We start from the raw sequence: 15,955 nt of genomic DNA, 5'->3' as shown, positions 1-15,955 counted from the left end.
AAACACTTGTGCAGCAGACAAGTGAGTGGTAATCGTTTACGAGAGGTTGGTAAACGATTACCAGATTCAATTCCAGGATTTGGACACAAACCTAAACATAGGAAGCCTCAATTTCAAATGCAGAGGACCAAGGTCATTCTCTGTAATGGTTTTATATTTTTTTGGTTATTCGTTGAGGAAAGAAACAAAGAAACAATGTATGGGCAAAAATAATATTAAACATTCGTCCTTCAAATACATTAATACTACATTTCAATGCAAACTTTATTCATTAACAATTCTAAAAAAAGCAGATTTGCCATTTCAAATGCTATTCAGTTAATAAGTAATAATATCTTAATGAAGGCAACTTGCATTTTTATAACATTCAACATAAAACAAACCAAATTACAATGCATATGTTCATTTAACAATATCTCCATATTACAATCTCTTAAGAAAGTTATACAAATATCACTCGTTTTTTATTCTTAGCAATCGTACATAAGGAGTCCTAAGCGCTCTACTCTTGTAACGCCTTCGTGAGCCCATCCTCACATATGTCTTCATTGGAGGTGGACATGCCTCCTTCGTAACGCCTTCGGTCAACTGCATACAAAATCCAAAAAACAAAACTTAAAAACTCTAAATGAAAATAAACACACAAAACCCAAACTCAAAATAAGAAACACTAAACACCAAAACCCACCAAGGATGAACGCGTTTACCCTGGTCGAAGAACTGACCATTTCGCAAAACGAACACACCAAGAAGCAAAAGATGCAATGACAGTGTCACCCACACCGACAACGAAGGCCAACAGGGCAACGAGAAGAACGAACGACAGTCAGATGACAAAAACGAAGGCAATAACGATATCGGAAGGGCGAAGCCAAGAAACCTATCGGAATGGAGAAATTGGAAGAAAGACAATTTCAAATCTGATGAAACAGGGAAGAAAAAGAATGTTAAATTCAGAACAAACTGGGGAAGGACAAACTTGGAATCCAAAAATTCAAATCTCCTCCTCATGAATGACGTCATAGTTTCTATTTATTTTTTTTTAAATTAAAACGTCCAATCGCATGCCGACACGTGATGTTGTTAAAATAGTGTCAAAATATCGGAGTCCGAAACATTTATACATTGTCATGATTGATATTTCCAAAAACAACTACAAATCAATTTCAAAAAGAAAATAAAAAATTAAACTTCTAAGCTCAATAAGAACGTTAACCCACTATTCTATTACGATCACTTTTTATATAAATAATAATAATAATAATAATAATAATAATAATAATAATAATAATAATAATAATAATAATAATAATAATAATAATAATAATAATAATAATAGTAAAATAAAAAAATAAAATTAACCAAAGATAAAATTTGGAAATATGTAGTTATGCAGCAGATTATGGCATTTTTCTGTTCCTGCATAGCAGAGTGAGCATGATTAAAATGAAGGAACAGAACAATACAAATAATTGAACATGTTACTGCAACAATGGATAGAAAAGCAATAACCATGGTTAATCTTTTCAGCTCGTGATCCCCTTGGATGCTCATCTAACTGGTAGCATTTGAAGTTCCAATGCGAAAGATTTAGGAAACATGACTGTAAACACTACGAAAGATAAGTCAAATGAAACAATTCCGAATATGAATAAATCAAATTCTAAACTATATCGAATATGAGAAGATTATTGAAGTTTCCCTCTTTCCTATTTCGTTTTCTGTTTAAGGTTGTTACAATTGGCTAAAGAAATATTTAATAGATATAAATTTAGAGAAAATAAACCTTATAATACCATGTGTCTTAATCATTAATAGTAATAAATTAATATTTTAATGTCCTAGTTATCTAATTCTGATAATAACAAACGTCTACTAAAATTTAAAGGTTAGAAGTATTCCAAAGAATTTGATAAGTGGTCAACATTCCTCAATCAATCAAACATCATCACGATGATCGATTTAGAGTATCAGTGCTTTTAAGTGTAAGATGGCGGAAGTCTGGCAAATAACCTGACTGGTGTAGTGAATTCGACTTTAAATTTAAAATAGACTGTACAATTCATATGCTATACCGTACACTGCTTGACTCAGGAATAACTCGATCAAAATACAAAGATGAGGCAACCAGACACAAGATAATATAACATTATTGCGTATGCACAACTCCCATCTGGGCAGAAGAAATTTCATTTACAGATCACAATTTAGGTATGGTTATTACAACTGTGTCTCGGTACGTGTGGTGCGCGTCAATCTTCTGAATCCTCTATAAATTATTGAAGCTTTCACAGAAACATGCATCCTAATGAACCAAAAATTTAATGTGAAAACTTAACATTGCACTCAGGATAAAAAACTGATATGCAATCCAGAGAGCTGGCTCAATCAACCATCCATCTCAACATCACAAGCTGTGCTTTCTTGATCAACTGGTGAGCTGACAGATTCCAACAAAACATCAATTTTTAAGGGGGAGTGTCGAATACTGTATTGGAACATAACCTGAAAGTGTAAAATTGCAGCATTGTCGTAAGCAGAACCTTCAAAATCAGAGCAACAAGCGAAATAAGCAAATCAATTAGATAAAATTGTCCAACTCTCCTGCATTTCAAATCTGAACATTTACAGGTCAGTGTCAAATGAATATTACGAAAAAAACAAAAACAAAAGCGCAAGGAAGCAACAATAAAATTAACTTCATAAAGTCGTCTCAGGAAACTCTGATTTTCTTTTGCCGAAAATTGAGAAAGCCTTCAAAATTTCTAGCTTAATTATACCACTCTGTAGTACAATGCAGTTTCAGTAATCCATAACATAAATTGAAGGACATCTCTTTAGTGTGTGGTTGGAAAGAAATGCTAAAACTACTACTGGTCAAGTGATGCTTTTGGTGTTCATAGGGGATAGTCTTGCTTTCTTTGCTTTCATGTGGTATTCAGCTAAAGGTCTTTTTAGGAGGACTGTCTTTGGTTGATCTGCGGAGATTGGCATGGAAAATTACACGTTTCTTCTAGTCTTGGATTAGTTTTTGATGATACCTTATCTTCTTGTATTTGCATCTCATTTCTTTCTTAGTAAATTATTTCTTTATCAAAAGAGAAAATAAAATGAATCATCACAAGCCACGTCAAGTGGTTGAAGAAATTATAAACTTTAGAAAGATCATAGAAATAAAAGAATAATCGCAAGGCACGTGTAAAATAGAATAATAACGAAAAGAGGAAAAGAGAAAAAGGGAGGACAAACCATAAGTTAAACCTATGAATAATTCCCCACTCATAAAGCATCTAAACTAGATACATGTAATACTTTTTATAAGGCAAATCTCCAACAACACTAACACTTTGTTTGGATAGAATGAATGGAAGGCAAGTGGAAAACGAAATTAAGGACAAGATATAAATGGAAGGTGAGATCATTTGGATGAGTTCAAAGCGAATAGGAATAAGTGGATAAGATGATTTTGTTACTCATAATTTTATTTACTATTGTCTATTAGTAATTATCTATTATTATTATAATAAAAAAAAGAAAAACAAATCCATAATCAGTTATGTAAGCAAATAATACTTCACAAAACAAAATATTTTGCAACATAATCAACCATGCATACAATATAATCGATTGTATGTCTAATATAATTAATTATATTACCTTTCACCTATAAGTTAGAAGCCACAGTGGCTTTCTTTTCAAATCCCATAAATACAACAAATAAACTTTACACCATGGAATGGAACCCATATAAAATCAGTTCAAATTAAAGCCATCAAATGAAACAAACACTCAATTGTCCCACATCTTTGTGATAGGTACCCAGAATTACTGAGAATTACAAGACAGTCCTTGTATTATTAGGAATGAACTAACTGTTCTACCAATGTGGTAAGAACAAATAACAACCAAGTACAATACTCAAGGTCTTTCAGAGGACCTATCTCTCCTAATATCCCTTTTCAAAACAACCAAAAAAAAGCTCCCTGCAAAAGCCTAACATAGACTATATATAATAGTCTGTTATACAATACAACTGCAGGAGGTTATAACACCTACTTCCTTTATTTCTTCTAGCATAGACCTTGTCACTGAACCTATCAATACCCCTTCCATGAAGTTTCACCTTGTCCTTAAGGTGAAATGCAGGAAACACCTTACTAATGGTAGGTGCTGCTTCCCAACTATTTTAAATGGATGGAAGATGTTGACACGGGATTAAAACATCCATGTCACCATCTTTATTGATTCATGTATCCAATAGTGCTTCTAGATAAACGTCTAGGATTAACTCTTCCATGAGTGTAGATGGCAGGGCCTGGACTGGAGTGGTTGGTTGGACTAGACGCTTGAGGAGAGACACATGGAAGACTGGATGGATTCTGCTTTTAGCAGGAAGTTCCAACTTGTTAGCAATTGTCCCCATGGATTCAATAATTTTGTAAGGGCCATAGAACCTGATGTGAATCCAACCAATGATGGGAATGTGTCACTTAATTGGTTGACCAAATTATGTTTTGGGTTAATCAATGGGCTATAGTTTGGTTTTATTCCAAGTTTTAATAAGGGCCCAATTGACAACTTAGTCATTAGCCTTTGGGAGACCAAAAGGATAATAACTGCACACTCCCTAATGTTGAATACTAATGTTCCTGTTCATCATTGGGGTGATGCAGTTCTTACTGCCTGTTTTCTAATCAATCGGATGCCTTCTTCCTCTCTTGAGAATAAAGTCCCTCACTCTATCATTTTCCCAAATGACCCTCTTTACCATGTCTCTCCCCGTATATTTGGGTGTACTTGTTTTGTTCATAATGTTTCTCTAGGTCTTGATAAACTATCTACAAAAGCTATTAAGTGTGTCTTTTTAGGATACTCTCGCCTTCAGAAAGGGTATAAATGTTATTCTCCCTCAACCAAGAGGTATTATATGTCTGCTGATGTCACATTCTTTGAAGATACACCTTTTTTCTTGTCCCCCATGGAGGATCGTTCATTTGTTCAACAAATGCTTCCTCTACCATCATGTGATCCCTTGGTTACTCTGCTTCTTTACCTCAAACTCAAACTGCAAATGACATTGTTCCTCCTCCTCTTCTCACATATCAGCGTCGGACACAATCTCAAACTCCAAACAATGAAGATCCTCAAGACTCAGATCCTCCTCCCTCAGATTCCCAAACCATGGATCCTTCATCCTCTTCACCCTCTCTTGACTCAGATAATAATTGGTCTATTGCCCTCCGGAAAGGGATTCGCTCTACTCCTAATCCTTATCCTATTTATAATTTTTTGAGTTATCATCGTTTGTCTCCTCCATATTTCTCCTTTTTTTTCTTCCTTATCTTCCATTAAGGTTCCTAATAATGTTCATGAGGCACTTGGTCATCCTGGATGGCGACAAGCCATGATTGATGAAATGCAGGCACTTGAACACAATGGCACTTGGGACCTTGTTCCTCTTCCTCTTGGTAAGAAGCCTGTTGGCTGTAGATGGGTCTATGCTATGAAGGTTGGTCCTACTGGTGCAATTGATCGTCCCAAAGCTCGTCTAGTAGCTAAAGGATACACTCAAGTCTATGGTCTCGACTATTGTGATACCTTTTCTCTTGTGGCTAAAACCAGTAATGTTCGTATTTTGCTAGCTATGGCTGCCATTCGTCATTGGCCCCTTTACCAGTTGGTCATTAAAAATGCCTTTCTACATGGTGATCTAGAAGAAGAGATATACATGGAGCAACCTTCTGGGTTTGTTGCTCAGGAGGAGTCTGGGTTAGTTTGTAAATTACATCGTTCCCTCTATGATTTGAAGCAATCACCTCGAGCTTGGTTTGGTAAATTTAGTCAGATTGTGCAGAATTTTGGATTGAAACGATGTGAGGCGGATCATTTAGTATTTTATAGTCACTCTTCTTCTGATAAATGTGTTTATCTTATGGTCTATGTTGATGATATTGTCATTACAAGAAATGACGTCATTGGAATTGCTCAATTAAAGAATCATTTGTTCAACCACTTTCAAACCAAAGATTTGGGTCGGCTAAAATATTTTCTTGGTATTGAAGTGGCACAATCAAAGGAAGGTGTCATCATTTCACAAAGAAAATATGCTCTTGATATTTTGGAGGAAACAGGCCTGACAAATTGCAAGCCCATTGATAGTCCTATGAACTCAAATCAAAAGTTAATGAAAGACCAAGGTGAACTTTTCTCAGACCCAGAGAGATATAGAAGGCTTGTTGGAAAACTCATCTATCTTACCATAACAAGACTTGATCTTTCTTATCCGGTGGGAGTTGAGTCAATTTATGCAAAATCCACATGTTGATCATTGGAATGTAGTGATTCGCATTCTTAGATATGTAAAAGGGAACCCAGGACAAGGATTGTTGTATGAGGACAAGGGAAGCACTCGTGTTGAGGGATATTGTGATGCAGATTGGGCTGGTTGTCCAATTGACAGAAGATCTACCTCTGGATAGTGTTTTACTTGGAGGGAACCTTGTATCTTGGAAAAGTAAGAAACAAAGTGTTGTTGCTCGATCTAGTGCTGATGCTGAGAATCGATCTATGGCTCTAACTACATGTGAACTTGTGTGGATTAGACAACTCCTTCAAGAGTTGAAATTTTGTGAAAATGAACAGATGAAGTTGTACTGTGACAATCAAGCCGCCCTTCACATTGCCTCCAATCTAGTGTTTCATGAAAGAACAAAACACATAGAGATTGATTGTCATTTTATCAGAGAGAAGTTATTGTCAAAGGATCTGGTTACTGAGTTTATTAACTCTAATGAACAACTCGCAGACATTCTGACCAAATCTCTAAGGGGACCTAGAATTCAATTTATATGTTCCAAGCTTGGTGCATATGATCTATATGCTCCAGCTTGAGGAGGAGTGTTGAAGTATAATGTCTTTATTTTATTATTAATATATTTGTTAGGGTTTTGTTAGGGGCTTCCCGCCCTTTACATTTCAGGACTAAGTTAATCAAAATATAAGAGTTTTCTTTTTCTCTCAACTTTAAGTGTGACTACTAATCTTTCGAAGACATATTAATAACTTCAAATTGATGTGACGTAAATTTTTGAACAACTCGATTGGTAGTTAAGAAAATTATCTTCCCTTAAAATTGTTTCCATTAACATTGTCACATTTCTCACATTCATTTACAATCCGTCCAAAGTAAAATGTTAGTCTTTATACGAAAGGAAAAATAGCAAAACTTTGGTGCTGTCCTGAAATATTTCCTTACAACCAACCTTAGAGAAACTATCAGCGGAACCACGAGCTCGGTTGGCCTTCCCAAGATAATGTAGATCAGCTTTCTCAAGCTTCCCATCCATCAAAATCAATCCTCCCTCCCCAATTGAAAACCGTACAAGGCATCCTGAATGCAGCCCTGACTACAAAATGAAGTTAAATAGGAATTATTTAGTAAAACCTAAACAATAAATTAAAACTCGAGTCCCATGACTAAATCCGAGCTTGTTTATTTATAATTTTTATGACTCTAACTCTACCAGACTATCCCATCCAGAATTGATATTTCACAGCCAATTATTTGAATCAGTTCAGTAGTGTAAAAAAAATCAAATTTCAGGAAGTGGTGTAAGATTGTGTAGTGCAGAAGGTGTCAATTCTGAGTCACAGAAGTCATAACCACATTGAGCAAGAGATGCCAATTTACAATTATATATAAACCTCTTTGAAACAAACCTGTTGTATAAAGCTTCCATCCAAACAGCCAAATACGATAGGAGGATCGTCCGAAGTGGTCAGTTTTCCATCTTCTTGAAGCTCCAAAACCACCTGTTTGCAAAGGTGGATAAAATGATTAAGTAACATGATAAATATCACATGTCAACAAGTGTATCTTAACACAAATAAAAAAAAAAAATTATATTTTAGACCTGCTATACATGACTTCACCTCAACTTCAGTAAAAAGAGTCCTTAAATAACTTATTATCAAAAGTAAATTTTATCAATCCAATTGGTAGATTTAAACTTCTTACAAAAAGTAGATCAAGTTTATAAGATAATATTACATAATTTAATAGTCGAATAGGTTCTTGTAATCAAGAACCTATGGAAAACACTCGAAAACACACAAAGAACAATTCCTCTGAATTGTACAGCCTCCTTTTATTGCAAAAGAATCAAGAAAGTGGTGAATACAAGGTANTTAGAGAGCTTAACCTCTCCCCAAAGAACTCCAAGAGTTCCCGCACAACAATAATACTCCAAAACTGACTCTCCCAAAGCACCCCAACCCCTTTTATACAGACTTCTTCCTAACTACCAGTAAAGGCCTAACAATACCACCCTCCCCCGAAACAACCTTGTCCCCAAGGTTGAAGTCAATGTTGAAGAGAAAAACCAAGCAAACCAGCCATGATGTCCAATGGGTATCAGCTTCGCAATGTAGTTTTCCCCTGTTTTGTTGTTCTTGGATCTCCCACCGCCATCTCAAGATCTCTTCTGGTCATGGTTTTTCTCCTCTCGGTGAAACCCAGTTTCCAAGTCTCAAATTTTATTCCGTAATGTTGCTTAATATAAAGAGGTGGTAGTAAGCCTTGCATCTCTCGAAGTGCACGATAGTGCGCTTGCAGCACCGCTTCCAAATTAATTTTCTGCACTTTTGTCAAAAAATTAATTTTCTGCGTCAAAAAATTAATTTTCCGCAGTTCTGTCAAATCATCAAGCCACTCCCTGTACACATGTTTCTCCACTAAGTCTAAATCCCACAACAAAGTCCACATTTCAGCATCTGACAGGAGAACTTTTGGCTCCACCAATTTTCTTGATAATGCAGGGTCTCCTCTCACTTTCACCATTTTACCTGCCAGATAATAACTCATGGTCATTTCCTTCCAGTTAATAACCGCTTCGTCCAACTTTGCCAACCATGCAATTCCTAATATAACATCAACTCTTCCCAACTCAAAAACGTACAGATCTTCCTCCACCACTTCCCCCAGATTTATTCGTACCTTCTCGCAGCATCCCGGCGACATTCTCCGGTACCCATCTCCTAAACTCACCAGGTACGAGGGCGTATCAATGATCGGCAACGCCAACTCCTCCGCTGCCCTTCGACTGACGAAGTTATGGCTGGCCCCGCTATCTATAAGACCCACCACTTTCCGATCTCCAATCTGCTCGGTCAGTTTCATGGTTTTGAGTAGGGTCAACCCCTCCACCGAACAAGCCGAAAATTCCATAGGCTTCTCCTCCTGATTCCCACCTTCAGTCGTTTCGTCCTCCTCGTCTTCCGCCAAGAGCAACACCCGTAAGCTCTTCTCCGAACACTTGTGACCAGGAGCAAAGGGCCCCCGACAACAAAAACACCGCCCTTCTTCGCACCTTTTCAGAAACTCTGGGGAAGGCAAATTCCTTACCGCTCTTCCCCGGCTGTCGTCGCCCCCTACAACTCCACCTCGTCCGCTGTTCGCCGTCAATGGACCTTCTCTCTGGTTAGCCCCGTTCGTTTCCACACCTCTTGGCCGAATCGCTGGTTGTCGATCGGTCTCCCCTCGAACCACAGTGGTTGAAGCTCGCGATCCTCCTGCGTTCCATCTTACTCCGCTCCAACTGCCTCCCCTCGCTTTGTATATAGCGTCTTCCGCGTCCCGCGCTATCCTTATTGCCACCTCCAATTCTTTTGGGTCCTAGATACAGACTTGCCCCTTTATTTCTTCCCGTAATCCGGCCAAGAAAAATCCCAACGCCAGTTCCTCCGACAAACCCTGCGTTTGTCCCAGTAACATCTCGAAGTTGCGGGTAAATTCCTCCACCGACCCATCTTGTCGTAGCGTCACCAGCTGCTCGTACACCGTTCCACGAAATCCCCCTCCAAATCGGTTTATCAGCGCCGCCTTCAAGCCCGGCCAAGAACGGTTCTTGGCTTTGTCTTTCCAAATCTTGAACCAGTAACTCGCACTCCCTTCCATACTCATATAAGCGAGCTCTACCTTATCTTCTTCCGCCACCTTCTGTATGTCAAATAAACGCTCAGCCCTGTTAATCCAAACATGTGGTTCTTGCCCTTCAAACCCAGGTAAGTCTACTCTCTTCCTCCAATTCGGTTGACTTCCCCCATTACCACGCCTCCCATTATTATCGTTCACGGAGCTACTTCCCCCTTCGAAGCCTCCCTCCTGATTGTTATGACCCCCGCCCATCATCCTCATCATTTGCTGTAAGTCGCGTCTAATTGTCGCCGTCTCCTCCTTAATGCGCTCCACGGTGATCTCAAGATTGTCTAATTTTCCCTCCGTTTGGCTACTCATTACTGATTCTTCCCCTTCTTGATCCGGCAGGTCGGACCAAATGATAGGTTCTTGTAATCAAGAACCTATGGAAAACACTCGAAAACACACAAAGAACAATTCCTCTAAATTGTACAGCCTCCTTTTATTGCAAAAGAATCAAGAAAGTGGTGAATACAAGGTAATTAGAGAGCTTAACCTCTCCCCAAAGAACTCCAAGAGTTCCCGCACAACAATAATACTCCAAAACTGACTCTCCCAAAGCACCCCAACCCCTTTTATACAGACTTCTTCCTAACTACCAGTAGAGGCCTAACAATTTATGTAGTTTATTTTGCATAATAAAGCTGTTGAAAGTGTCTTTCTACAAAGTTTGGTACCTAGTATGAACTGATCTTATTCCTATGCACCAGTCCAGAAGGCTTTCTCCAATGTAGGGCAGTGGATTTGGGGAGGATGAAATTTACAGTCTTAAACTCTGGTCAGCCTCATGTTTTAAATAATTAGTTACAAAATAACAACATTCCACAATCAGTTCAAAATTAAAAGAATCATGTTTCCTTAACTAATATCTCTTACCTTTATTATAATCACCAAAACTATGGTTTCCAAAACCTCTAGAGATGCACATGAAGAAAATACATATTTCACTAACAAAATGGGCATCCTAATGCACACTTCTTCCCCCTAATGAAGTCTAAGGAGGATTGACGTACAAAACCACAAAGAGGAGTTGTTTCCAGGAGTTGAACCCATGACCTCCAAGTCCATAAGCAGCAAGTTTACTGCTGTATCAAGGCTAAAACAAAATTAAATCCAAATTTCACGAAGCCAAGCTATCATTCAATCGTGTTTTTCTATATCACATTTGACCATCTAAAATTTAACATCCTCGTGCACAATATAAAACTGCTCAATCAATTGCTTTACAAGCTAGGTATCCAATGTCAAATATAATTAGAACACTGAATGTAATTATGCATTTTTTTCAGTTTTAAAGTTTTTAAAAAAATTGTCTGAGCTTCAAGCCACTTGCAGGTAGATTCATTATCAATTTATCATCATAAAAAATGCAACGTAGTTAAAAAAGAACAATAGCCAATGTTAAGCCATCATATGTTCATAACACAATGATAATTTCCATTCTAGAAAGAAGGAAAGAGGGAATTGATGCCAGCCTAAACTTGAACTTAGAAGATGTCAGGGCTCCGCTTATGGCATATGCCGGTGAGTTTCTCCTATTTCTGTAGCATCAGGATATAACTCAACAAACTAGATACCACACAAAAGAAGTTTCTGGAAGTGCACATGTTCACATACAGTATCTTCTCTCCATCTCTATGCAACCTAAAACTGTATCAAAGCAACCACATGTCTGCATTGGTACGTATGCAGTTTCCCTTCCAGCTCTAATTGAACAATTTTATTAGACGGTAGACGGCTGCAATGAAAACATGAAGCAAGAAAAATTTTCCATGGGTGCCTAACAAGGGAAACCGGTGTTCCATACATACAACTTCCAATCTAAAGTATGGAAAACCACAAAAGCATACAATATAAATATAAGCAGCAAAGAAAAGGCACCGAAAGCAAAGCAATGAAAGATGAAAAGGAAGCAAGGGAAAACCTGCTGTTGGTTCGGAACCTGTCCTTTACTGTCCGTGTCCATAACATATTGACTACAGTTTTCATCCTTCCAAACTAATGCTAAAGGCGTAATTCCTGCCTGATAATGAGCATGCCTAAAAACAACATCAAAGCAAAAAGGTCAACCCAAAATACTAAGCCTAAAAAGGGAAAATAGACCCATGTTTAATAACAAATCCCATTGCACAACAGATTATACGACCTAAGAGAACCATGACTTGAGTTGAAATAAACGCTGATTGGATAAACTCCTTCTTAAGAAGAAAGAATAAAATAACTTCTTTCATAAGTTAAAAGTAATCTATGTATAAGTTGATCTTGAAGTTATCTCATTATAGCTTCTCCAAAAGCCAATTTTAACTTATAAAGCAAAGTGTAGCTCATGGAAAAAGCTATCAGATAACGGCTCTAAACAATCTGGCAAAACAATCCATTAGGTTGGCACTTGGCACTAGCAGAAAGGTTTGCTTCAAGAAAAATCACGTAATGAAATAGTTATCAATTACTTGTTGTAAAAAAGAAGACCATCTTTGACATAAGGCACCGGTGCCGAATAAGCAGCTTGAAGACCATTCGAGTCACAACCATACACCGGAACCAAACTGAACCTATACTTGTGATAATAAGAAGGAGGTTCACAAGCACCACTTTCTGCAAGCTTGGAATTCAACCAGAAGAACCTAAACTCCGCAGTGCAATCGGACAGAGAGTAACCCCTCCAACAAACCATGTCAATAACGTAATAGGTCTGATCCAGCTGCCACCCCAAAAAACCACACATAATACAAGTCAACACTCAACACTAACATTAAAAAATTTAAAAAAAAAACATATTCATTCAGATATGCAAGTAGTAACCTCGTGAAAGATGCAATCCAATATAGAGTAAGACTGTGAGGAACCGGATTCCTTTTTCCTGGCGCCGCTCGGTAGCGCGGAGGGAAACCGATTCAGAATGGAACCGTTACGCAGACGGCTAATAGTCGTTCCGTTACACGAAACGACGAAACACCGTTTTCCGGAAGGGCGAGCGAAGACGAACCTGAAAACGACGAAAATCAAGTTTCGGTTAAGGTGTAAGAAATTGAGAAGAAGAAGAGACGTTGAAGGAAACTTAGGTTAGGAGAAGAACCAATCTTGAGCGAGGTTGTTGGGAACGTCGATCATCCACTCGGGGAGCATGAGCTGCTTCGCGAACCACTTGCGAGCTTCCGCTGCCTTCAGCTTCGAGGCTCCGAGGACATCGAGGTTCTCGAGCGAGTTCGAGCCCGAAGAGGAAATGGATTCGGTAAGTTCGAGTTCGACTTGGAGTTCGGGTTCGGGTTCGGGTTGGGATTCTGGTACGTAGGATTGGGAAGGGAGAGTGAGGACGGTGCTGACTAAGAAACGCGCATGGCGCTGGGCGTCTTGGCGATTCTGTGCCTGGCGGAGAAGAGACTGTGCCCTGCGCTTCTCTTGATCAGAAATCAGCGGTCGCTTGAACGGACGGCGGAGATCGCTCGGTGCCATGGCAGAGTTACTGTCAGTTTGAGGGATTCAAAAACGAGGGGCGCGCACGAGGCATTTGTGTTTAAATGTATTTTAGAAGGTTTTTTGTTTGGGAACTTCTCAATGGATAGAGAGGGAATCAGTGATGGGTAGGGCTACTTAGGCCAAGAGGTTTTACTAATATCTACTTTTAACTGTCCTTTTTATTGGTATGCAAATTTATTTATTTATCTTTCAGATCTGTATTTTCTTAAATATAAATAATTAATTTAATAAAAAATAATGTAAAATAAAAAAATCTATAATTAATTATTTATTTTTATGAAAATTCTACAACAATTTAATAATATTTTTATTTTAAATAATTATTATAATTATAACTTTTTAGTAATGATTAAAAAAAGTAAATATACTTAGTTTAGATAAAGATTATTCTTATACCTTCAACGGTATATTTTCTTTTTTTTTTCTAAAATAACATTTACTATGATATATTTTTTAAGGCTTAATAACATTGGTGGTTCGAATTTTTGTCAGGTTTATTTGAAATGGTTCTACCTTTTTTAAAATGTTCAATGTAGTCTTAAATATTGAATTTGTGTTCAATTTAATCATTTTTACAGACGACGTTTAAATCGTTAATGGCCAACTGTCCAACTGTGCAAAACCCAAATGAGATGGCATTTAACTGCCCACATGGACACCTTAAGGCACAGTGAGGTGGATTTATTGATTTTGAAAGTGTATTTATGATATTAGGGTTTATGTTTTGAAAATTAAATTAAGGGTTTTGAGGAATCAAAGTTTGAACGTGGTTTGGTTGCGAAATCTGGAAGATTGGGAAGAACATCAAGGACGTGCACTTGAAATTGGAATCATTGATCTTTGGTAGTCAGGTTTGCGTTTGTAATCTATTCTCTGTGCCATTGGTTTGTAACATTTCGTTGAACAGTGTACAATGTGGAAAATGTTTTAAATGTGAGTGTTAGATTTTGCCAAAGTTAGATTTTGTTGAAAATGTGTGTAAACTGTTTAAGGCATTGTTATGTAACATATTATAATTAGTTGTGTGTGGGTGATTGTTGGTTTTTTGTTTATGATTTTGCTTTTGCTTTCTCATACAGTTTAGCAGTTACTTTTAGCGTTTACATAATGGTATGAGTTTTATAGCAACTCATAGCTCCCTCTAGAGTAAACTATGCGGTGATAATGAGATCCAAGGTGCACGGATCATACGCGGGGCCCAAGCCCAATAAATAAAGTCCACCAAACCAATCCAAGAAGAAGGACAAAGAAGTCATTTACACATAGGGGGTGAGCTTAGCAAGGAAGGGGCTACAACATGGAAGCACGTGTCATCTTCATTTCAACACGCTGGAGCTTCATTCTTTCCATATTGTAAATGTGATACATTTGCTTTCTTCTAGAAACCAGCACATGCTTCTCATGTAAGCCACATGTAAGCCACGTGTAAGTTGATCCATGTATCACGGTCATCACCTTCCATCACACAGCCGAGGGGTTCATCTATAAAACCCACTTTGGCATCAGCTTGTAAGTAGTTTTGGTTGATAATAGAGACACTCTGCTGAAATGCATTGTCAATTTCTCCTTCCCGAAAGTCACACCATGCTTTGCTTTCTCCTCTGCAACTTCCTTCCTTGTGTGAAGGCTTTCTAAGTTGTAGTCATTCCATTCAAAGCTTGCCTCCGTTCCAAATCACCTCTGCAAACACTATCATCCACTGCAACCATTCCCAAACGCTTCCATCCAAATATTGCCTCTACAGCAGCTACGACTCTGCATCCTCTGTTCGATACTGTTCCATTAGTTTCTTACCGCTACTTTACTCTTCCAAACCTCTAATCTCACGGATTTAGAAGAATACATCAAGCATGGATGTATCAAGTGGTATTCAGAGCAAGGTTCAAGCCAAAACCGTGAGATAAGTGTCATTTTCTTCCATTTCTATACTGTCAGAAAAATCTGGCAATGTCTTGAATCGGTCTTTATTTGTCTGGTCATTTGATTTTGATTTAGGTTTTGTTTGAGTCTTTCTTTGGTGCTATCTGTATTTGCTTGAGTCATTTGCATTTTTTTAATCGGTTAATCTTTGCTGATTGAGTCTTTTAGTTTGAGCATCACATCATGTATGTCACGGTCATGTCTAGCTATTTCCTTTTGTCATCAAATGTGGTTTGAAACTAAGTTTTGCACATCTAAGATCTGACTGAAATGAACAAGTCTTGCACAATCAAAGAGCGATGTCCATTCCTATAAGGAGCTCAAGTGCATAAATTGTGTCATTCATTTCAGATTCGTTTGATTCAGTGCAGATCTGTAGTTCTGTTTGAAAGTCTGCAATTGATGATTACGTGGTTGACAATTGGTCTGAAATGTTATTTTGCAAGTGCCTAAATGTTTAACTAAGCATTCTCTTGCTGTTGCATTTGCTATATGATTGGAAAACTCAAATTGTATTTCTGAGTGCAGTAAACCGATCTACAAAATTATTTGTGTAGTCCAATCTGTGTGTCCAATTGATTG

At 37.8% G+C, this 15,955-nt stretch overlaps 1 protein-coding gene across 4 annotated transcripts; it reads right to left on the bottom strand.

Moving 5' to 3' along the window:
• Positions 1–2,119: 2,119 nt before the first annotated feature.
• LOC106752680 (snurportin-1) lies at positions 2,120–13,567 on the bottom strand. 4 transcript variants are annotated; one of them, XM_022777228.1, is made up of 7 exons: positions 13,053–13,567; positions 12,779–12,962; positions 12,427–12,677; positions 11,901–12,015; positions 7,720–7,812; positions 7,263–7,406; positions 2,120–2,543 (listed from the first exon to the last, which is right to left on the bottom strand). In XM_022777228.1, exons 1-7 carry the CDS (start codon positions 13,427–13,429, stop codon positions 2,469–2,471), a joined length of 1,239 nt encoding a protein of 412 aa, XP_022632949.1. In that variant the 5' UTR covers positions 13,430–13,567; the 3' UTR covers positions 2,120–2,468. The 4 variants fall into 4 exon arrangements, 2 of the variants coding, with proteins under 2 accessions (XP_022632949.1, XP_014489900.1); XM_014634414.2 differs by having other exon boundaries at positions 2,120–2,505; positions 13,053–13,564; XR_002666675.1 differs by having other exon boundaries at positions 2,372–2,505; positions 7,263–7,402.
• Positions 13,568–15,955: the final 2,388 nt, after the last annotated feature.

The sequence above is a fragment of the Vigna radiata genome, unplaced genomic scaffold (assembly GCF_000741045.1).
Source record: "Vigna radiata var. radiata cultivar VC1973A unplaced genomic scaffold, Vradiata_ver6 scaffold_43, whole genome shotgun sequence".
Classification (NCBI taxonomy): domain Eukaryota; kingdom Viridiplantae; phylum Streptophyta; class Magnoliopsida; order Fabales; family Fabaceae; genus Vigna; species Vigna radiata.
The sequence above is the reverse complement of the archived record's forward strand: the minus strand, read 5'-3'. Positions and strand labels throughout refer to the sequence as shown.

Coding starts and splice junctions, on each gene's coding strand:
- LOC106752680 (XM_014634414.2), bottom strand. CDS start 13,429: ATGGCACCGAGCGATCTCCGCCGTCCGTTCAAGCGACCGCTGATTTCT. Junction 12,678..12,778: donor TGGATTGCATCTTTCACGAG/GTTACTACTTGC, acceptor TTGGGGTGGCAG/CTGGATCAGACCTATTACGT. Junction 7,407..7,719: donor ATGGAAGCTTTATACAACAG/GTTTGTTTCAAA, acceptor TTCATTTTGTAG/TCAGGGCTGCATTCAGGATG.